Source organism: Narcine bancroftii, chromosome 3 (genome assembly GCF_036971445.1).
Source record: "Narcine bancroftii isolate sNarBan1 chromosome 3, sNarBan1.hap1, whole genome shotgun sequence".
NCBI classification, from domain to species: Eukaryota; Metazoa; Chordata; class Chondrichthyes; order Torpediniformes; family Narcinidae; genus Narcine; species Narcine bancroftii.
In genome coordinates this window covers 246,175,594-246,199,712 of record NC_091471.1, presented here as the reverse complement: position 1 = coordinate 246,199,712, position 24,119 = coordinate 246,175,594, and the positions used below count along the sequence as shown (strand labels likewise).

Below are 24,119 nucleotides of genomic sequence, written 5' to 3'. Positions count from 1 at the left end.
AAGATTAGGAGAGGGTGAACTTTACAAAGATGTGCAGGTCGTAAAAGGTTTTGAATTTCTTTGGGTGCTTTCACGAGTACCTAATGTACTGGGCAGTCAATGGCTTGCCTTTTGGGTGCTCACTGGAATCATGCAAAAAAACATTGCAGAGAAAGCTCCCGCAGAAACAATGCTCTGGATGAAGTCAGCGCGCCGCGCAGCATCAGTTTCTTCCTCGAGGCTGGTCGACCCATCAAGTTCCTCTTGCTGCCCTTTGCTGCAGATTCCAGCTCCCACTGTCTCCTCTAATAAGTGAATCGATATTGATCCTTTTGTATTAGTGTTGATTCACTGCCAACCATTAACCAAAATTTCAAAGGGCATGAGGATAACTGTGAATATTTATTATCTATTTTTGTCTTCAGTTATGCACACAGTTGTAGTTTGTTTTAATTTTTTTTAAACAAAAGTACATGTTCAGTTGCAGCAAGTAAGAATTTTGATGCATGTGCATATTGCAAATGTCAATAAACATATTATCTACCCGGGAGCATTTGTTTAATTGTCTTAATTAGTTCACTTCCGGCACTGCAGGTCTCTCTCAGTACTGCATGAATGCGCTGACCTAGATACTATGGTCACATCTCCTGGAAGGAAGGGAGAGGACTGGGAAAGTGAAGAGCACATCGTCTCAGAGGCTACTGGCAATAAACATTTAATAAAAATGTCGATCTACACAGGAGCGGAGAAGTTGGGCAAACGTGCAGCTCAGGGCTCCGGAGAGCCAGATGTTGTGGCTTCCTCCTTGTGAACCAGCTGTGGCTCATCCTCCCCGTTCTGAGGGGGGTGGACAAGGACTTTGTCAATGATCCCGAATTCCTGCGCCTCCACGGGGCTCATGTATCGATCCCGCTCCATCGCTCCTTCTGCAAAGCAACGGTGTTGTGAGAGCGTCAGTTAAGGCGAGGCCACCGATGACTTGACCCTAGACTGCCAATGGTCAAGTGGACGGTTGCCGTCAGCGGCTAAACAGAACTCGCTATTCAACCGTCCCCACAGTCAAGGAATACAAGGCCAACAAAGTGTGCGGCTCGAGAACCAGGTGCACGGTGCTGGAGAGGATATGTTGATGGTCCACACTGCCAATGTGGTTCAAATCCCTAAGGGAGATACCCTTATCTTGAACTACTGTATATATTTGTGTAACAGTCAAATTATGTGGACCAAATCTTAGGGTAACATTTAGGGGTTCGACTATTACACACATTCTACTTTTGACTGCGGTAAGTACCTGCATCGTTTGAGGCGTTAAGAGCTCGGATGGCTGGATGGGGCCTCGGGGAGGGTCCACGGCAGTCGGGATCTAGGTGAGAGGCTACAATTGGGGTGTCAGGAACTCGGATGGGTGGGCGGCTGGGGCCGAAGTGAGAGTCCACGGTCGAGAGCTCTGGTGGGTGGTCAACTAGGGACATATAGGGGGAGGAAGGGGGGGGAATGGGTTGACTTTTACACACAATATATGTAAAATACCAAATTTTTGGGGATAAAAATAAAGGGGTCAACTTTTACACGGTATGAACTATTATGTGAGTGTAAAGGATAAGTACAATACAGCTTCACCAGATCGATTCCTTGGTAATGGGAGTCAACCTCTGGTGCTCTGATTCAACATGATCCCAGATTTAAGGACAGTTTTTCCCACTGTTGTCAGACATGTTGTGAATTGGGTTCGGTTTTGGTCGCCTGACTACAGGAAAGGTGTTGTCAAGCTGGAGAGGATGCGGAGATTCACGAGGACGCTGCCAGGACTTGGAGGGGCCTGAGGCACAGGGAGACGTTGAGCAGGCTAGTGATTTATTCCTTGGGGTGCAGGAGGGTGCCGGGTGATCTCATAGAGGCGTACAAAATCACAAGCGGAGTCGATTGGGTGAACGCACAGTCTTTTGCCCAGAGTAAGAGAACCGGTAATCAGAGGACTGAGGTTCAGGTGAGGAGGGAGAGATTCAACAGGAACCTGAGGGGTAACTTTTTTTTAAACACAGAGAGTGGTGGGTGCCTGAAACAGGCCATCAGAGAATGTAATTAAGGTAGGTGCTATTGCAATGTTTAAGAAATAAAATTAAATGGTTACACGGATAGGATGGGCTTAGAGGGACACGCTGGTAGGTAGGACGAGTGTGGGTGGGCCATTTTTGGTCGTCATGGGCAATTTGGGCTGAAGAGCCTGCTTCCACACTGTGAGAGTCATGACCTACTTCTAATCTTAGCCCCTGCGTGCAGGTACAGAGCCACATTGTGTTACCATAATGCATCCAGGACTCATGGCATTGCACTGATCACTTACCGATCACTGGCAGAGGCTGTTTGGTGTGCTTGGCATAAATATTATTGATCTGCCTCTTAATTTTGAGGATCTCCTCCGCTTGAATGGCGATGTCAGTGGCCTGGCCCTGTGAATAAACATCACACAATTATTAAGAGTTTGTGGAATATGTGTTCCTTTGTTCCAAATGGGTTTTCAAGGCTTTCTAAACCTTTGCTAATTGAATTATTCAAAGCTGCTGCAAGGTGTCATAAAGCACAGAAAGTGGCTCCTCAGCCCACCCTGCCTGTGCTAACCCTTTTGTCCACATTAGGACTGTAGACTTCTATATCATTCCCATTCAATGTATATCTAAATGCCTCTTAAACATAATGATTGCATCCAATTCCACCATGTCCTCTGGCACATTAATGCTCGTGGTCAACAAAATTGACGAAGAGAGAATGTGGTGAAGGAGAAAGAGCTGGGAGTGGGGGAGGCAAGGGGAGAGAGAGCCTGGATTTATGTAGAGATAGAACTTCACTCAAGTTCCCAAGTCGAGTGTGGAGACCTTTGGTGAGGTGGGTCTGAGTAAGGGGAATGGGATGGAGAGGTCTGGGACAGAGTGTTGCAGGTAAGTCCAGAATATTATACACCTAACTACCTTAAAAGTACCAGTGCTGAAGGATGGGAACCATTTTACACAGAGCAACACTGCAATGAGGAAAGTGATGAGTTGATTTGAGGAAGAATGTTGATCAACCAGGGTGGCAAGGTTAGCGTAGCTGTTTTAGCGCCAGTGACCAGGGTTTGAATCTGGCGCGGTCTGCAAGGAGTTTGTACATTTTCCCCATGTCCGCATGGGTTTCCTCCCACTATTCAAAGAGTATGGAGGTTGTAGGTCAGTTGGGCACAATTAGGCAGCATGGGCTTGAGGGCTGTGTCTTTGATACCTGGTTCAGTGGGCTCTCGGACAGTGTGGTAGTCCCACTGTACTGCATTGAAGCATAGGCCTGGGTTATAAACATACCCCATGCAATAGGACTTTAACCACACTGGCTTAGAGACCAAGCAGGAAAGATACAGCTCTGGGTGGGGGTGGGCCATTTAACAAAATATCCCAGCAGGCTGGAACTGCACATAGATGAAGGAGTGGGGTTTCTGGTAAACATGCTGAAGATCACTCAGTATCCAGGTAGAAAAATTTAGAAAGTGTGGTGGAAATGCAGACAGATTCCAAAGAGAGCAGAAGTTAAATGATGATGTAAGGACTAAAACTGAGAGACTTAATCGAGTTCTACAAGATTATGAGAGGCATAGATAAGGTGGACAGCCAGTGCTTTTTTCCCAGGGCGGGAGTAGCAAACACCAGAAAACATCTGCACAAAGTGAAGGGAGGAAAGTTTAGGGGAGACTCTCTGTTTTACACAGAAAGTGTCTGGAATGCATTGCTGGAGTGGTGATTTGTGGCATTTAAAAGACTATTAGACAGGCACATGGATGAAAGAAAAATAAAGGGTTATGAGGTATGGAGGGTTTAAATTTTACATTTAGTTGTACAGCACAGTAATAGAGCCCTTTTGGCCCATGTTGAAATGAGCCATCGAATTGACCTAGAACCCCAGTACATTTCGAACGGTGGGAGGAAACCAGAGTCTCTGGGGAAAAACCCAAGCAGGCACGGGGAGAACGTGCAAACTCCTTACAGACAGTGTGAGATTCGAACCCCGCTGTAATAAAATTGTACTAACCATTTTTGGTAGGAATATATAGGTCAGCACAACATCGAGGGCCAAAGGGCCAGTACTGTGCTGTAGTGATTAGGGCAGTAGTTCTCAACCTTTTTTCCCCCACCCACATACCACCCAAGTAATCCCTCATTAACCACAGAGCACCTACGGCATAGGACACCATCAGTGCTCTGTGCTTAGTAAGGGATTACTGAAGGTGGTATTTGAGTGGAAACAAAAAGGGTGAGAACCACTGGATTTTTAAGGCATGGAGGTAGATCATGATAAAATGCAGATGCATCATCGAGTCATGCAGCATGGAACAGGCCCTTCAGCCCAACTTGTTCATACTGACCAAGTTGGTATTCTGGAATGCCTGCAATATGGTTCATATACGTCTACCACCTTACTATCCACAAATCAGGCTTTAGCCTCTGCTTTAGAACAGCATGGTTAGTGCCACACTGTTACAGTGTCAGTGACCCAGGTTCGAATCCCGCATTGCCTGTAAGGAGTTTGTACATTCTCCCTGTATCTGTGTGGGTTTCCTCCAGGCGCTCTGCTTTCCCTCATGCTTTAAAATGTACTGGGGTTGTATGTTAATTGGGCGGCACGGACTCGAGGGCCAAAAGGGCCTGTTATCGTGCTGTATGTCTAAATTTTTTAAAATTAAATTTGCTGACACAAGTCTGAATCAAATGGATATGCTAAGCATCCCTCAGGAGTGTCACAATGAAAGCATCTACGGTTGTTCCATGAATGGAAGTTTGTGGGCATGGACTCAATGGGCCTCCCTGAGCTGCTCCAATTCCATGAGGCAGAAGGAGTCGGGGTACTTACGGATGCCCCTCCTGAGGGCTGGTGGATCATGATGCGTGCGTTGGGCAGGGAGTGCCTCATTCCTGGGCAGCCGGCAGCCAGCAGCAAGGAGCCCATGCTTGCAGCCTGCCCGACACACCAGGTGGAGATAGGGTTCAGGATGTACTGCATCGTGTCGTATATAGCCAGGCCAGCAGTCACCACGCCGCCTAGAGGGGAGGGGTGGGGAGGAGATGGAGGTGCAATAAAGGAAGTGCAGTCATTAAACTGCTCTGTGTAATATGGTAAAAGTCCAGACTCTCAAACTTTTTTAATTTAGCAAGCTTTTGTGTGTGTGTGTGTGTGTGTGTGTGTGTGTGTGTGTGTACTTAAGCAGCACAGATGCACAGTGGCAAGACACAACCACGCTTAATACAAGTAATTTTATCACATGGGGTGGCACCGTTGGCATAGCGGTTAGTTCCAGCGATTGGGACCAGACCTGGGTTAAAATCTCACACTGCCTGTTAGGAGTTTGTACATTCTCCCCGTGTCTGCATGGGTTTTCTCTGGGGGCTCCAATTCTCCTCCGCCACCATTTAAAACATATCAGGGGTTCTTTTCTTTGGCTTGGCTTCGCGGACGAAGATTTATGGAGGGGGTAAAAAGTCCACGTCAGCTGCAGGCTCGTTTGTGGCTGACCAGTCCGATGCGGGACAGGCAGACACGATTGCAGTGGTTGCAAGGGAAAATTGGTTGGTTGGGGTTGGGTGTTGGGTTTTTCCTCCTTTGCCTTTTGTCAGTGAGGTGGGCTCTGCGGTCTTCTTCAAAGGAGGCTGCTGCCCGCCAAACTGTGAGGCGCCAAGATGCACGGTTTGAGGCGTTATCAGCCCACTGGCGGTGGTCAATGTGGCAGGCACCAAGAGATTTCTTTAGGCAGTCCTTGTACCTTTTCTTTGGTGCACCTCTGTCACGGTGGCCAGTGGAGAGCTCGCCATATAATACGATCTTGGGAAGGCGATGGTCCTCCATTCTGGAGACGTGACCCATCCAGCGCAGCTGGATCTTCAGCAGCGTGGACTCGATGCTGTCGACCTCTGCCATCTCGAGTACCTCGACGTTAGGGGTGTGAGCGCTCCAATGGATGTTGAGGATGGAGCGGAGACAACGCTGGTGGAAGCGTTCTAGGAGCCGTAGGTGGTGCCGGTAGAGGACCCATGATTCGGAGCCGAACAGGAGTGTGGGTATGACAACGGCTCTGTATACGCTTATCTTTGTGAGGTTTTTCAGTTGGTTGTTTTTCCAGACTCTTTTGTGTAGTCTTCCAAAGGCGCTATTTGCCTTGGCGAGTCTGTTGTCTATCTCATTGTCGATCCTTGCATCTGATGAAATGGTGCAGCCGAGATAGGTAAACTGGTTGACCGTTTTGAGTTTTGTGTGCCCGATGGAGATGTGGGGGGGCTGGTAGTCATGGTGGGGAGCTGGCTGATGGAGGACCTCAGTTTTCTTCAGGCTGACTTCCAGGCCAAACATTTTGGCAGTTTCCGCAAAGCAGGACGTCAAGCGCTGAAGAGCTGGCTCTGAATGGGCAACTAAAGCGGCATCATCTGCAAAGAGTAGTTCACGGACAAGTTTCTCTTGTGTCTTGGTGTGAGCTTGCAGGCGCCTCAGATTGAAGAGACTGCCATCCGTGCGGTACCGGATGTAAACAGCGTCTTCATTGTTGGGGTCTTTCATGGCTTGGTTCAGCATCATGCTGAAGAAGATTGAAAAGAGGGTTGGTGCGAGAACACAGCCTTGCTTCACGCCATTGTTAATGGAGAAGGGTTCAGAGAGCTCATTGCTGTATCTGTATCTGTGGCATGGGTTTTCTCTGGGGGCTCCAATTCTCCTCCGCCACCATTTAAAACATATCAGGGGTTAATGGGGTGTAATTGGGCGGCAAGGGCTTGTGGGCTAGAAAGGCCTGGTACTGTGCTGTATGTCTAAATTTAAATAAGAAAGGCTCAGGCCCAAAACACTGGCAGTATATTTCTGCCATTGAGAGCACTGCGGGACCTGCTGAATTTCTCCCGCTCTTTAGTGTATTAAACTAAAATCACAGGTTCTGCAAACTTTCTTGTTTACCTTGTGCCCCATCTCAGGTGGCACTTTCACACCCACAAGCTGACACAGTATTAGCTCACCAGGACTGTTGATGTACATGTGGATTGGCTTCTTGTTACTCTCTGACTGAAGGAACAAGAGTTGAGCGATGACTAAACTGGCAATATTGTCGTCTATCTGAGGGAAACACAGACAGTTAATGAAGTGGACTATCACAGGCAAAATAAGGAGATGCTTCAAATAAATAATACTCACAGGTCCCATGACACAAATAATTCTCTCTCTCAGTAACCTTGAATAAATATCATACGCTCGCTCCCCACGACCCTAGATAGAATCAGAATTCATCGTCATGAAGAAGTCATGGAATTTGCTATTTTGCAACATCGTCACAGTGCAAACATTTATATAAACCACCTTACAACAATAAATAAAAATAGTTCACAAAAAGTACAAAATAAGTCTTTGGTTTATTAATCATTCAGGAATCTGATGGCAATAGAAGAAGCTGTCCTTGTTCTGCTGGGTGCTCGTCTTCAAGCACCTGTACCTCCTTCCCAAAGATAGAAGAGTGAAGAGGGCATGGCCTGGGTGTTGGGGGTCCTTGAGGATAGAGGCTGCTTTCTTAAGACTCCGCCTCTTGTAGATGTCCTCAATGGAGTGAAGACTGGTCCCTGTGACGTCGCAGGCCGAGTCAACAACCCTTGGGAGTTTTTTTTTAAATTGTCCGGAGTGTTAGCACTTCCATGCCACCGGTCAAAATGCTCTCCACGCTTCTCGTGTAGAGGTTTCCGAGACACAGGGCACAACTGACTCTTTGCTCATTCGATGTCCGAATGAGTTCCAAGGTGAGCCACTAATTCCACATTTCCTCCATGATCATGAAGTTGTAGTCTCTACACATTGTACTTCTCCGACATCTGAGTATAGTAAAAGTCCTAAAATCCGGACAACTCAGGGATTGGGTGGGTCCAGATTTTATGGATTCGCGGGTAGCACTTTAAAAATTCAAATTTAAGGAGAGTAAGGAAGTGATGCACAGGTAAATTTTGATAGTTTATTAATGAAACATTTTTTCATACAAAATAGAAAGCACAAAAAAAACCACAAATAAATATTTTTCTTACATTTCTGCAACTTCCTCTTGGTTGCTTGCTGCCGCATCTATGGTGCTTATGAACGGATTCACACAAAAGCCCACTAAATTAAAAAGCTTGAGAGTTTTTGAGAATTCCGGATTCTTGGGTTGACCGGATTTTCGGCATTCAGATTTTTGGACTTTAATTGTATTTCTTATTAAAACTCATAACTTTGTTACCTAAAAATCTGTTGAGTCCATGAAACGACTGGTTTACCTTCCTTGAGCGCCTGCAAATTTCTCCCGCTCCCTGTCCTAACTCATACCAATCAGTCAAAGGGATGTCCTGGCAAACAGGAGGCTTTTAAAAGTGAGATCAGGAGAGCTGTCAGAGCGAAAGGCAAGGCAGGCAGGATTAGGGAACCCTAGCTAATGATGGATATTGGACACAGAACCACGTGTCACATATAGGCAGCTGGGATGAGCTGGTCTCTGGAGGAGTACAAGGGTTTTAGGAAATCAGGAGGGCAAATAGAGGACACAGGACAACCCCTGGAGCGTTTTGAAGGCTAGGAAGAAACCAAAGGCTCTATTTGCCTTGGCGAGTCTATTGTCTATCTTGTTGCCCCTGGGGAAACCCACATAGCCATGGGGAGAAAGTGCAAACTCCTTCCAGATAGTGGATTTGAACCCATTGCAGGTGCTGTAACAGCATTGCATTAAATGCTATGCTACCCCTGCCGTCTCTTCTTTCTTCTTTGGCTTGGCTTCGCGGACGAAGATTTATGGAGGGGTAAAGTCCACGTCAGCTGCAGGCTCGTTTGTGGCTGACAAGTCCGATGCGGGACAGGCAGACACGGTTGCAAGGGAAAATTGGTTGGTTGGGGTTGGGTGTTGGGTTTTTTCTCCTTTGTCTTTTGTCAGTGAGGTGGGCTCTGCGGTCTTCTTCAAAGGAGGTTGCTGCCCGCCGAACTGTGAGGCGCCAAGATGCACGGTTTGAGGCGATATCAGCCCACTGGCGGTGGTCAATGTGGCAGGCACCAAGAGATTTCTTTAGGCAGTCCTTGTACCTTTTCTTTGGTGCACTTCTGTCACAGTGAACTATTTTTAACACGATCTTGAGAAGGCGAAGGTCCTCCATTCTGGAGACGTGACCTACCCAGCGCAGTTGGATCTTCAGCAGCGTGGATTCGATGCTGTCGGCCTCTGCCATCTCGAGTACTTCGACGTTAGGGATGAAAGCGCTCCAATGGATGTTGAGGATGGAGCGGAGACAACGCTGGTGGAAGCGTTCTAGGAGCCGTAGGTGATGCCGGTAGAGGACCCATGATTCGGAGCCGAACAGGAGTGTGGGTATGACAACGGCTCTGTATACGCTAATCTTTGTGAGGTTTTTCAGTTGGTTGTTTTTCCAGATTCTTTTGTGTAGTCTTCCAAAGGCGCTATTTGCCTTGGCGAGTCTGTTGTCTATCTTGTTGTCGATCCTTACATCCGATGAAATGATGCAGCCGAGATAGGTAAACTGATTTGCGACCCCTGCCGTCTATATTCTTGGCAAATAAGTAAAAGTGAATCTGAAGTGATTCAGAAAAATCACTGAGGATCCCCTTCCACCCAGCACACAGGATCTTTCAGCTGCTCGCATTGGGGAAGAGATACAGGTGTATCAGAGCCAGCACCAACAGGCTGTGGAACAGCTTCTTCCCACAGGCAGTGAGAACGCTAAGCATCTAAAGGAACTACTCCCACTAACCATCCAAGACTCTCATTTGTACAAAACAATATTTATTTATTTTTATAGATGTAATACTTGTCCTACATATACACCGAGGACCAGAGAACGATGTTGTACAATCAGTTGACAATAAAATTGACTTGATTCTGCAAGTACATTAATAGCACAATGGTAACTTGGGAAAGAATAGACACCTGAAGGATTAGTACGGTCCTCTAGTTATGGCGCCACAGGTGAAATAGGCACTTCTTGCCTGTATTTACCAAGCAGAAGTTCGTGGAAGTCAAGGAATTCAGGGAAGAGAACAGTGTTGCACTGAAATTTATTATGAAAGAGGAGGTGTTGCCTATCTTCAAGAGCATAAAGTGGATAAATCCCTGGGGCCTGACCAATGAATTCCTGGACATTGTGAGAAGCATATGGAATAAATTACTGGGACCTTGGCAGAGATTTTTGAATCTGTGAGGTCACAGATAAAAGGAAGGTGGCATATGTTGTGACTTTATTTAAGAAGGGCTGTAAGGAAAAGCCATGGAATGACAGGATAATTTCCTGGAGGGGTGGGGAGGGGAAATTCTGAGAAATAGATCTATCTGCATTTGGAAAGGCAAGAGTTGATCAGGGTTAGGAGGCATGGCTTTGTGTAGGGGAAATTTCATCTCATAAATTCAATGGAGCTTTTTTTGAAGAGGTGATGCTGTCTGGAAATGACAGGAATTGCTTCACCCAAGGCCAAAAGAAATTGCAGAGAACTGTGGGTGCAACTCTGGCCACCACACAATCCAACCTTCCCTACATCGATTTTGACCCTGTCTACACTTCCTGCTGCCTTGGGAAAGCCAAGATATTAAAAGACTAATCTCATCCCAGTCACACTCTCCTCTTCCCCACTGAGCTTTGAAAACACGAACCACCAGATGCAAGGACAGTTGGTGCAATTGTACAATATACTGGTGAGGCCGCATCGGGAGTACTGTGCGCATTTCTGATCTCCTTACTTGAGGAAGGATGTACTGGCTTTGGAGGGGGTCCAGAGGAGGTATGCCAGGTCGATTCCGGACATGAGGGTGTTCACCTCTGAGGAGATTGTCCTACATATACATATAAGTCATCTGGGGCTGTACTCAGGTCAATTCCAGAGATGAGGGGGTTCACCTCTGAGGAGATTGTCATCTGGGGAGTTTAGAAGAATGAAAGGGGATCTTATAGAAACATATAAAATTGTGAAAGGCATAGATAGGATAGAGGTAGGTCAGTTGTCCCCACTGGGGGGGGGGGGGTAGACCAGAACGAAGGGCCAGCCTTATGATTCTTGGTAGTAGATTTAGGAAGGAGATGAGAAGGAACTGCTTTTCGCAGAAGGTGATGAATCTGTGGAATTCACTGCCCATTGAAGCAGTGGAGGTGACCTCAGTGAATATATTTAAGACAAGGTTGATTGATTTTTATATAGTTGAGGAATTAAAGTAATATGGGGAAAAGACAGGTAGGTGGGGATGAGCCTATTATCAGATCAGCCATGATCTGCATTGACTGGCGGAGCAGGCTCGACGGGCAGATAACCGACTCCTGCTCCTATTTCTTACATTCCCCAATTTTATCAGACTATTGAACAGACCTCTCATTTGTAAAACAATATTGCTTGTGCAGTTTTAATTAAACTTTTTTCTCTGTAACACTGCAATTTTATTTTTCAAGGAAAGTTGACGCCTGGATAGCCCCCAAAGAAGAAGCTTTTTCCACTGAATTTCAGCACACATGACAATAAACAATTCAATTCAAACAAAGCTAATTGGAAGCAGACATTACAGTGAGATATGATGGCAATTCAGCCCAAGGAGTGTTGTTTGAGTAGACGATCCTGGAGGTTGTATGTTATCCAAATAATGACAACACTTTTACTCTCAGAGCACTTACTGTCTGTTCGATGACGATGGGGATTAATGGATGGTTACAGCCTGACGTCTGATGTATCTTCCTGCATCCTGTCACTAGCCATCTGGAATGGTACACAAATGCCTGTACAAAAAAAAGGATAAATACATGCACAGCAACGTAAGGTGCAGACATTGAAAAAAATGTAAGATGTTAATATTATCAGTCTCAAGCACCACGTTTGGTGTAATGGTTAGTGCTACGCTGTTATAGCGCCAATGACTGGGAACGGAACTGTCTGTAAGGAGTTTGTACGTTCTCTCAGTGTCTGCATGGTTTTTCTCTGTTTCCTCCCACTGTTCGAAAGGTACAGAGGGTGTAGGTCAATGCGTGCAATTGGGTGGCACAGGCCCATGGACCAAAATGCTTGCTGCGTATCTAAATATAAATTCAAGGCTCTACTGTGTTATTCTTTGCTTCCAGCTTTGCTGCCCCAGCACACTGGGGTTACTCTTGTTCCTGACCCGATCCCTTTGACCAATCACTGGGAACATCACTGTCAACACCAATCATACAGCAGCAGGGGGCCATTCAGCCCATTGTGCTTCTGCTGTTCTTTGGCTGAGTGACCCAATCACTCCCACTTCAACTTGTGCTCTGACAAACTCACCTAGGGCTCAAGGGCCAATTCTAGCACCTTCCCAAATTTGAAATCAACGAACTCATCACATATTGATTTTACATTCAGAACACAAGCATCATTGATAAAACCAGTATTTATTTTCCATCGCTGAAACTGGACAATGAAGATTTTTCTTCCTGAATACCTTTGGGTGTATTTTATGGATTTTGGACTGCTGATCACAAAAACCACCTTAAAGCCTTCGTATCACACATAGATATCTTATTTTTGTGATTTCCTGTCATACTTTTAAGTCCACTAGTATATTACCCACAAAGTGAGCTGCTTTGGTCAGTCCAAGCAAGCCTGGGTATGCACTCAGTGCAGTACTATGAAAGTGTTGTCTTAGGCCTGGGTTTGTTTAGTCAGGATAGATGCAGACAGGCAATAAAAGTAGCTCACACATACAGATTCTGTGCAGGTTGATGCAGATGTTCTTCAGGCAATAGCACGGTGAGTGAACTTATCAATCTTTAGGAAGATTCAAAACAGCAGAAGTGTCTTGTTAATGTCGGAACAGCTGCGATGCATTGTAACATTTGTGGTGAGTAGATGCTTAAAGCTCAAAGACGCAGCATGACTGCATTTACTAAGAAAGCCTCTGAGCCCTACTTCGATTTTAAAATTGGTCATCATGACAAACCCTGAGTTCCTCTCAGTTGTTGTGCAACATGTGCAGTCAGCATGAGAGCTAAAATGAATAAAAGTTCATTTAATGTTTCTCCAACTTCTTATGTGACACAGTAAATCTGAAATTATCCTTGTCTTCAGCTTGACAATCCCCATTTACTTTAGGAAGCAAACCTGCTATATAAAAAAATTGTTGTCCAGTGTAATTAGCCCTTGAACTGAGTAGTGTGTTGGTTCACATTTCTATGCCAGTCTGAAATGATGGAGAAACAAACATCTCAAGGAATCACAAGTGACTGCAGCTGCTGGAATACAAGGCAAAAAAATAAATGGCTGGAAGAACTCAGGAGGCCGAGCACCATCTGTAGAGGCAATGGATGGTTGATGTTTCAGGTTGAGACTCTTAGCCTCCACAGATGCTGCTCGACCTGCTAAGTATCTCCAAGAGTTTTTTTTTGCTCTAATGTACAAGGGCCTGATGTGAACTTGAACGGCTTCCAGTCAGTTTCTACTGGGTTTAATAAAAACATAGATATGCTGGAGCAACTCAGCAGGTCTCTCAGAGACAATGGGAGGCAAAAATGTCCACTGATTTTGGACATTTCAGGCCCAAAACATCAGTTACACGTTTTTGCCTCCCATGGATGCTGCAAGACCTATTGAGTTGCTCCAGCATTTCTGTGTTTTTAGCTACCATCAGTGTGTTTTGTGTTTCACTCTGCTGAGTTAAACCAGTGGTTCTCAATCTTTTTTCCCCCACTCACATTCCACCTTAGGTATTCCCGATGCCATCGGTGCTCTGTGATTAAGAGATTGGTTAAGGTGGGATGTGAGTGGGAAGGGAAGGTTGAGAACCACTGCACTAGACCCAATTGTTACTGAAATATTTTGTTTGAGAAAAATTGTTATTGGCCCATTTCCTTTGGAGTTCTGAAACCGTGTAATTAGGGATGATTAAAACAATGGTTTTCAAACTTTTTCTTCCCACCCACAGACCACCTTAAGCAATCCCTTACTAATCACAGAGCACCCATGGCAGAGGCAAAAAGAAAAAGGTTGAGAACCACCGGTTTAGACCCAGTAGCACAGAACAATCCCTAGTTTGGCGTGTACTCAAGACACAGACTAGAAGGGGAATTGGAAAAGTCTTATTTGCAGAAAAAAAGGAGATGATTCATAAACAGATGCTTCACATAGAAACAGAGAGTGAAAAGATGACTACATTATTTATAGTACATTCCACTTTCCTTTAAGGTGTAGTCATTGAAATAATGTTTTAAAAAATGCAATAAAGGCACCTCAGTGGCCATTTCCAAATAGGAGGCCAGGGTCATTGTGTTTCAAAACAGTAAAATTTAAACCGTATGGCAAAAACCACAGATCCAAACATTGTCTGACCACGTCCTCGTTTTGGACTGGCCACCCGACCTCAGCGTGCATTTTGCTGATGGCTGGAAGTTATTTTTTTCAAGTTGATCAGTGTTGTCCAGCTATCCCTTCAAATAACCCTCTGCAGAATCTTCACTATCGACCTGAGACGGCAGATTTACAATTTAACATTTCTTTTAAAAAAAAAGAAAGAACACTGATGGAAATCTGAAATAAAGGACGCAGGGCTCCATTCTCCAGGACGCACCACCCTCCTGCTGACTCAGAAGCTGCCGAGCCCCAAGGTACAACGAGTGGGCCCCCTCTGCCACCATTCTCCCCCGAGGAAGGGCTCGGGGCCCACACGAACCGTCGGCGGTGCACCCTTCACCTCCTGCGGACACTGCGAGGACCGGCCCAGACCCCTCCACCGCAGCGTCTGCGGGCTCTGCTGGTGCCCAGCGCAGCTGCGCTGCAGGGAGTCGGCGGGCGGAGCAGCAGCAGCAGCAGCAGGTGGGCGGAGAGCGGTCGCCGCTCCGGGCCCGACCCCCTCATGGACACTGATGCGTGCCTCCCCTCCATAGTCTAAGATGTGTTCTTTGATTTAAAAAGACGTCTGCAACCGTTCCAGCCCCGCGGCGCTGCCGGCCCTCAACACCAGCTCCTTCCCCGCCACTCACTCTCAGCCTATGCAGCGCCATGTCTCCTCCCGACCCGGATGCGATCGCTCTCCCAGCCGTTTGGCCGGACCGGAAGTCGGGTTCCTCTGCCTCCATGGCAACGCGGCCTAGTGCTATTGAGGTCAAGTGGTAGAAATTGGTCAAAGAATCGGACAAAGGGGTTCGGGGCAGACAAATACCACCCTATTTCCTTGACCTGTTCAGAATTTTTATTTCAGATTTCCATCAGTGTTCTTTCTTTTTAAAATATTTTTATTGAGTGTAGCTTCATACAAGATAGACTAATAACATAAATTAAATATAACATATCAGTTGTAAACTGGGTTAGCCATAATTATTACATTATTTCATTTAGGACATCAAATTCTATAATTAAATCATAACTCATCATTGTTCTAATTCTCTGAATTTCCTCCTTTTTAAAAATTATTTATCTGGTTCTCAAATTAAAACACAATACTCCTTCTTCAATCTCAATTATTAAGAAAGATTGTTTTGCAAACAGTCCTTTGCAATTATCACACATGTAAAGCATCTGGAAACAGGACACACAATTTCAGATTCCTTGTGGGAAAAGGGGTGAGAAGACTGTTGCAGGTGGCCAGAGTGGGCTTCTTTGGAAGCCCAAAGAAGCTTGTTCAGCTGAATCCATAGAAAAGAATAATGAGGGTGGCTAATACACTGGAAAATTTTCACAAGGTTTGCTTCCTGGGATAAATTTGGGGATTATGATAGACTTTAAGATGAACACAAAGATAAATTTAGATTTGCTGTATCACTTAGGAAGTCAGAAAAACATTAAATTAACTTTCATTGAATATAGTATGTATTTCATTGAATGTGTATTGTATATACTAATTAATCACATTAGTATGTTGATACATTGTGTTAGTTCAACTGACCCAAAAATGTTTTGCTGCTGATTTTCATTTGTACTCAGCATCTGATGCCTCTCATGTCAGTGTCCAACAATAGTCAGTCAGCATTGATGGATTCCAATTGCCCTGATACCGCTTTTCCATGGTCGCGATGTCACAGTGAAACATTATACCATGTTCGGCAACAAAGATCAGCCGGGAAGAATTAAATTAATTTTCAATGGCACATTAAATTTCATGGTTTTGTATGCTTGAAATACTTAAAATGACAAGAAATCACAAAAATAGGTTGTGCCAGGGCAAAAAAAAAAACAGTACGTGAAAGGAAATTGTTAAGATGATTTTTGTGATCAGCAGCTCAAAATCCATTAAATACAACCAAAAGTGTTCAGGAAGCAAAATCTTCGCTGTCCAGTGTTATCAGCCACAAGATTACGAGAGCAAGAACTAAACGTGTGAAGGTCTTATCCTAACCCAGATGCAAAAGAATCGTCGCAGGGAGAGAAAGATCATGGAATCTCAATGTCTCCATAGGAACTACTGAAAGAGGTCAGCACAGATCATTAAGATCCAATGGAGACGTCCCTCAAAATGGTGACACTGATGTGGATGATTAAAGAGGTGAGAGCCCTCAAGTTGTCATTAACTGGAAATCAATATTCAGTAGCTAATTAACAAATTAGGTCAGCATGAGATACACCTCTTAGCTCCTTTGGACCAATAAAAAAATAGCATGGTAAAGAAATGGTTTCATTTTCAGATAGAATCTGTCTCCCGCCTGTGATCCACACATAACAGTCAAAAATTTAGACCATAGCTAGATAATAAATCCACCTATTTCCATTCACTTACTTGAATTCTAATTGTCTCTCCAGGAAAACCGTATATGCTGGTGTATAGGACAACTCTATATAGGATGACCCCAGAATTTGGTTTTGAGCAATACCATTTGAATAAGACCCCCTAAATCTAGCACTGACTGCTGACTAGTGGAATGCTTTTAAAAGAAAAATCACAATATTTTAACAACAAATTGTGGCGGATCACCACAAGGCAGGCGAACCGGTCCTGCTTGTAAGCCATGTGGTGGGGCAGCCAGCCAAAATGGCGTAGTCGGGGGGGTTTCCCTTCCTTCCAGCACAGGGCTCAGAAACCCACGCTGGGGGACCACTTGATGCCCGGGTGACGTCAGCACCCTCCAGTGTGGTTCTCAGCCATGTCCGGGCTGTGAGTATAAGTGCAGCCCAGCAGCCTGCAATAAACCAGTCTGCTCACTGAGCTCAACCCATCTGGTTGTGTGTGTTATTGCAGGAGCAGTGTTGCTGCCGCTACAATTGGTGACCCCGACTGGTTCAAATGTCTTTGACTCATCATGACTGAGCCTGGGATCAGCGTAATAGCCATGAAACTGCCTGAATTCTGGGTTCAGGAGCCGGAGACCTGGTTCAACCACATGGAGGCTTAGTTTCACCTCTGCTACATTCCGTCCGACACGACCAAATTCTACCATGTGGTCACTGCCCTGGACCAGGCCACCGCCAGACGTGTGTTGCACCTTGTTCAGCACCCACCCACCAAGGACAAATACGAGACCATCAAGCAAGTGCTTACCGGGTCCCTCAGACTATCCAGACACCAGCATGCTGCTCGGATGCTGCACCTCGACGCCCTGGGGGACAGGTCCCCGATGGAGTTGATGGACGAGGTGCTCGCGCTCATGGGTGAGCACACCAACTGCCCACTCTTCGAGTGCATCTTCCTCAACCATATGCCCAGGGACATTTGGCCGTTCCTGGTTCAGGAGAGCTTCACCGACCCAAGGAAGGTTGCCCAGAAGGCCCAAGAGCTATGGCTCGCATGATTCCCAGAGGGATCAGTGGTCCAACAGGTCACGAGGCATGGGCACAACCACGCCAAGCCTGCCCCTAGTGTTGCGGTAGAGCACCTGGCCTCTGCAGGGGCCCCCAAGAGCATAACCAAGGCCATAGCATCCGCTCCAGGTCTCTGCTTCTACCACCAGCATTGGGGAGCCAAGGCTCGGAAGTGTCGTCAGCCCTGCTCATTCCAGGGAAACAAGGCCGGCTGCTGTTAATGGCTGCTGCGGCTGGCTAATGACACAGCCTCCTCTACCTGCTGGACAGTCAGCGGTCGGTGGTTCCTCATTGACACTGGAGCCAAGATCAGTGTCATACTGGCCACGGCTGTCAAGTCCAGGAACCGACCTCATGGACCTTCCCTCTGTGTGGCCAATGCAATGGCAATCTGGGTGTATGGAGACAAGACAGTCCACTTCCAGATTGGCCAACAGAATTTCGCGTGGAGGTTCACTGTCTCATCCCTTCCAACTGCCATCCTGGGTGCAGATTTCCTCCTCGCACACGGGCTTCTGGTGGATATTCGAGGTAGACGCCTGGTGGACGCCCATACCTTCCAGGCCGTTTACCTCGACGCCTCCCACTTAGAGAAACCGCAGATAGAGACGAGTTCCAGCGAATGCTGGATGAGTTCCTGACACTCCTCAAGCCACAGTTCTCCGCTGCCTCGCCGTGTCACGGGGTGGTTCACCACATTCCCACCCAGGGCCCACTGGTTCACGCCAAGGCACGCCAGCTCCCACCTGACAAGCTCCAGGTAACGAAGGAGGAGTTTTATTTTAAAATAAACTAATGTTGGCTCTTGAAACAGGCCAGTTAAAACCTGTACAAAGCTGAGACAGTAAAGGGACCAGGCGGATAGACCCCGCAGAGGAGCGCTGAGACTTCACAAATAACGAGATTGCATTGGAGCCAGCGGGTTGAGACTTTGTCGTCAAGGTAAGAATTTTAGGCATATAGGACAACTTGATTTTAAGGTGAACATTTTAAGTTTCTGATCGTCCTATACAACGGCATATATGGTCATCAATTTTTAAAAAGCCTACTTTGCAGCAACCACATTTTTTTTTTAGTTCCCCTAGAACTAAATTTGAGGTGAATGTTTAATCTATTCCCTCCCTAATATTACTAACCAGAGATTGATTGCACCTGAATTTTAACAGCTAACCGCCTGAGCTGATCCCCACTCAGTGAGCTAGTGCTGCCATTCCATCATTACATCCCCAACAGAAGGCAAGTCACACCAAACTTCTGTCTCGAATTTATTATTTTTTTTAAAAATCAGAGACAAACACATTCATATTCAGCAACAGCTCAATGTGGAAACTGGTTACATCTCTCATCATCTGCAATTCTGTAAGCAGGAAACCAATCCCATCAAAGAATTGTGAAGGCGATTGTCTGCCATGAAGAATCTGCCTTGTATCCATCGATAAGCAGTATTCTTAGCTCGAAAGCCATGAACTGGCATGATTCAAGGAATGTAACCAGCACTTTGCATCTTCAAACTAGATCCTAAATAATGTTAAAGGTTACTTAAACAGCCTTTCTAAAAAAAAATACATATATCCATGGAAATTTCCAAAGATATTAACACAAACTAACAAAATTCTAATTTGGATACTGAGGTAATCAGACATTGAAGATATTAAATGTCATGAGAGAGGACAGTACTTGCAAGTACCAGTTTAAAAAACTATCCAATATTGTGTGGAAGGTAAGTTTTTATTCCTAAAATCTCCAACGATATGGCCTAACTCAATAGCCTGGAAAGGAATGACTAAAGAAATATCTGAATTAAAGAGGTAGGTTTCTTCTTTTTAAAATAATCTTCTTAAAATCTTCAATGCATTTGCAGCTGGCTTTGTTCTTGAAAGATGATCTCTCAATTCTTCCCTTTAAAAACTGTTGTCTGAATGAGCAGCGGTGGGTCACGACTAGAGAACAATCCACATACTACGTCCACTATCTGCCAGGCGCTTGAGCGAGCGACCTACACAGAAGATTCACATTAAAATCAGCTTCCCTTATCGATAGCCAGCGAGAGGAAAAAGCAACTGGGATAAAGTGAACACGAGAGTACTTCAAGCAAATCAACCAATGATGTCCCAATTCCACCCCCACAACCCAGTAAATCGGTGCTAATTTGTGTTGTACATTAGCACATAATTGAAACACCCTAAGTTGGGGGGTGGGAACTCTCATTCTAAACACTTTGTTGCTTGGCAGCACTTTTGTGAGGGTCTACGTGAGAAAGAAAAGCTTCAGAAGCTGGAATCTTGAGTATAGCATGGAAAGATGGGGGTGGGAACTCAGCATTCAAGATTCCTTTATTGTCATTTAATACTACAGAACGAGTATTTTTAAAATTTATTTTTGTAAATTTAGACATACAGCACGGAAACAGGACAATGTGGCCCTGTAAGTCTGTGCCACCCAATTCACACCCCATTAGTTTATACCTCAGGTAGTTTTTGAAGGGTGGGAGGAAACTGGAGCCCCAGGAGAAAAACCCATGCAGGGAAAACGTATAAACTCCTTACAGACAGGTTCAGTCCCAATCATTCGCATTGCTACCATCAGGAAAAAGGTATAGGTGTCACAAGACTTGCACCACCAGGTTCAGGGACAGCTGTGACCCAAACTCAATCAGGGACTAATTTAAAGACTTATTTATGCAATTTATTGATTGTTTTTTCCTCTCTGCATTGCAAAGTTTACATTTTTTGTTTACATGTATACATAATCTTTTTTTTTGCACTGCCAATAAGGATAATTCTGCCTCGCCTGCAGGAAAAAGAATCTAAGGGTTGCATGTGATGTTATTATGTACTCTGACAATAAATCTGAATTGCCTTCTGCCTGCCTTAAAGTCACCATTAGTGTCGGCAAGTGCCCCTTACAGTTTGGGAGAAAGCAACAAGACAGTCAATGAGTGACCGTAGATTCACGTCCAAAGCTCTTGCAGCCTTTGCAGACAAATGTACAAAGTTTCAATGCATGGATCTGACGATGCACAAGAGGTAGGTCCTGACCATAACCTCACTATCAGCAGTTGCGTGAATAGTAGATCCTTTGCCAAAGGGAATGAAAATGGCCCACTGTTTCTATTGCACCAGTGCTCCTTCACTCCAGTGGGCACACCCTCACCTTCTTTGGCTATAGAAGAGAGAAAGAAAGCATGAATGCCAGGCCAATAAAGGCCAACTGATGCACCAGAAGCCTTGAGGCACCCAACTGTATAGCAAAAACTCAGTCAGTCTCCCAGCATCCATAAGAGTTAAAGATATATCGATGTGTTGGGCCTGAGCCACTCCTCAAAGCAGGAGTTTTAAAAAAACACAGGCATCTGTATTAAAAGGCTGGGGGGGAGTGGAGAATGAGTGGGGGAGGAGTACAGACCTACAGAGCTGTTCATTGCAATAGCATGGAGTTCCCAGTGGCCATCCATTTCAATTCCTTGTCCCATTGCTTTGCCATCATGTCTGCCCATGGTCTTGTGCACAGCCAGACTAAAACCACCTGAAAATTGGAGGAACAACATCTCATCTGGGCATCCTCCAACCAGATGGCATAACATCAACTTTTCCAGTTTCTCTTAGACTCCACCACAATTTTCCCATCTCCTTTTCTCTAGTTCTGTGCGTGTGTGTGTCTCTCTCTCTCCCATTTTCCCTCCGTCTCCTTTCAGAGCCAAAAAACACCATCCCCCAATCAATTCTCACCTTTTCTCTCTCCTATGCTATCATATCCAATTAATCCAGTTGGTCTGTACTCCTCCTCCTCCCATTCTCCCCTTTCCCCCACCCTTTTAATACAGACACTTGTCTTGTTTCCCCCATTCATAACTTAAGGAAGGGCTCAGGCCTGAAATATTAATATCTTTATCTGCTATGGACACTGCAAGACTGGCAAAGTTCTTCCAGCATCTATGCTTTATTACAATCAAAGCGTCTGCAGACTTTGTGATCCAGTCCAGCTGCTATATAGGAAAGGAACAGGAAGGGAGCAGGCTTTATTTAGTCAATCAGCTGGATCATGTGTCACATGCAGCTCACACCCATGCCATTACAGCACACCTTTATGCAGAGCTTCATTCGTCATCCTGTTGACATTGCGAAAGGTACTTTCAGGGACCAGCCATCGCATTGCTACATCAACACAGCTTTTCCGAAAAGTACTCCAAACACTACCACTGTAGAAAAGGGCCAGAAAGAGAAGCAAATATTAATAAGCCTGAACGCCTATTTTGCTGATACGACGATGGGAAAGTGCCACATTTAACTTACCTTGTTTGACCCTGGACAGCGGTCAAGTCTCCAACACCCACAGTTGCAAAGATGCCCGTATTTAAGTTCCATGCACCCTTAAGACAAGTGTGATAAGCCTTAGGTCTGGAAAAAAAATACAATTTGGAAGCATTTTAATGCACGGTTCAGATTACAAATCTGGATTGGTTAATGGGACAGACACAAACAAGGAATAAACATGAATGCTACAATTCTTGCTATACCCACAGGCAGTGAAAATGCTGATTGACCAAAGAAACAGCTCACACTAATCATACGAGACTCTCATATTCATGAAACAATATTGATTTGTATAGATGAATACTTGTCCTGTATATGAATTGTTTTCTCTATATGTGTTTTATTGGTTGTGTGACTGTGTGTTTTGCAATGCTATTTTCTGTCAGGTGACAAACTTGAAAAATGAGGTGGAGAAACTGCACAAGTGTAGGAGCTAACCAGCACAAAAACAAAGTTCATATTAGAGAGCAACAACCTGAATTAATCTGCAGTAAGGGTTATTTCAATGAATCATGTTCTTGATTCCCATTGAGAACTTGCATAATCTTATCCAGTGGCAAGGTGATTGCAGCATGTCCTTTCATTCTAGTTTATAAAAGAGCAGCAAGTCAGTGCAATTGGTCAGACTTTTCTATCCAGACTTAATGTGCAGCGTTCTTGCTTCCTCCAACTTTACAGCCCTCTGTAAACATCTGGGAGTTAAACAAGAAAATCTGCAGACATCATGATTGCAATTTATGCAAAAATACTGGAGAAACTCAACAAGTCTCGAAGCGTTCTATATGTAGCAAAGAAAGATGCAAAGCAACATTTTTGGCCCTGAGGCCTTCGTCAAGGTAGGAGCAAAAAGCAGGCAGGTGCCTGAGTAAAAAGATTGACGGGGGGGTGGGGGGGGAGGGAGAGAGGATAAATCATAGGCCCACAGGCAAGAGGTCATAGGTGGATATGGGTTGAAGGGCAGGAGAAAAAAAATCTGGGGTGATGGGGGAGGGGATAGCTCTCTGAATGGAGGGGGAAGGGGGTGGGGAGCTAAAGGTCAGGAATGGGGAAGAGAAGGGGACGGAGGGGAGAAGGGCCTTTACATACTCTACATCCGATTCATTCCACTTGCCAGTTTCGTCACCCCATCCGTGACCATAATATTGATTCAAGAACTGAAATTCCTTTGTAATTCTGCTTCCACATTTCAGATACTCCTTTAAACCTCCTTTGACTAAGCCTTGGCTATCATCAGATTTATGACAGTGACACACTTGTGTTCATCAACAATCGTGAGGTGCCTTGGCATGTTCTACTAAAGGTATTAATATTAAATGTTTGCATTGTAGCTTGCCCACAAGCATCCTCATTACCTGGATATTGCCTTCAGCACTGTGGAAAGAGTATATCATTTATATTATGTTTCTACAAGAAGCCTGTGTGTCTGGAAAGCATACTTTTCAAACTTCAACGTATATTTCAGGACATCTCAAAAACATGGCAACCAATTAAGATTTTCTTTATGAAGCACAGACACTGTTCTGATGCACAAACCTTTAAATATTACTCAGTTCCCTGAAACTTCGGCTTCCGTGTTTTCTAACCTCCATTCCATTTAAATGAGTACAGGAAACTCATAGCAATAGTGATAAGAGCAGCGCACACGAATCACGTCGAAGTAAAATATTAACTTCTCAAAAAAAAAATGATTATTCAACAGCCACACAGATATCCCTGGCTCCTGAACAAACTTCCCAATGTAAAGGCGAGAGACATTTTCAAGTACACACGATTCAAGATAACAATTACATTAATGCACAATTCCAATTACACGTCACGAAAATACAACTGATGCTATTTAAGGCCTGCAAAACATTAATTGTAAATATTTGTGGTCAGGTTTCTGGCCCACAAGCCCTTGTCCCCACCCTCAAAACAGCAATTAATCTACAACCCCCCCCCGTGCATGTATGTTTTTGAAGGGCTGGAGGAAACCAGAGCACCCGGAGGAAACCCACGGAGACACGGGGAGAATGTACTAACTCCTTATGGACAGCGTCGGATTGAAATCAGCACTGCTGATGCCGTAATAGAGTTGTGCTATTCGCCCTGCTC

At 45.1% G+C, this 24,119-nt stretch overlaps 2 protein-coding genes across 5 annotated transcripts in view; both read right to left on the bottom strand.

Annotated features, from left to right (window-relative positions):
- Window positions 1-678: 678 nt before the first annotated feature.
- Window positions 679-15,074, bottom strand: clpp (caseinolytic mitochondrial matrix peptidase proteolytic subunit). The gene is made up of 7 exons (XM_069927411.1): window positions 14,964-15,074; window positions 11,646-11,747; window positions 7,171-7,242; window positions 6,996-7,092; window positions 4,852-5,039; window positions 2,324-2,429; window positions 679-905 (listed from the first exon to the last, which is right to left on the bottom strand). The coding sequence occupies exons 1-7, from the start codon at window positions 15,057-15,059 to the stop codon at window positions 748-750; spliced, it is 819 nt and encodes a 272-aa protein (XP_069783512.1). The 5' UTR covers window positions 15,060-15,074; the 3' UTR covers window positions 679-747.
- Window positions 15,075-18,964: 3,890 nt separating this feature from the next.
- The window catches only part of dcaf15 (DDB1 and CUL4 associated factor 15), a 34,072-nt gene continuing 28,917 nt past the window's right edge, over window positions 18,965-24,119 (bottom strand). For 2 of the 4 annotated variants that reach the window (XM_069927403.1, XM_069927404.1), the window contains 3 exons: window positions 22,005-22,109; window positions 21,795-21,910; window positions 18,965-19,708 (listed from right to left, as the gene is read on the bottom strand). In XM_069927403.1, coding sequence (XP_069783504.1) covers window positions 19,653-19,708; window positions 21,795-21,910; window positions 22,005-22,109 — 277 coding nt within the window. In that variant the 3' untranslated portion in view covers window positions 18,965-19,652. Of the gene's footprint in view, window positions 19,709-21,794; window positions 21,911-22,004; window positions 22,110-22,500; window positions 22,611-24,119 lie in introns of those variants that run through there. The other 2 variants (XM_069927405.1, XM_069927408.1) reach the window with 2 other exon arrangements.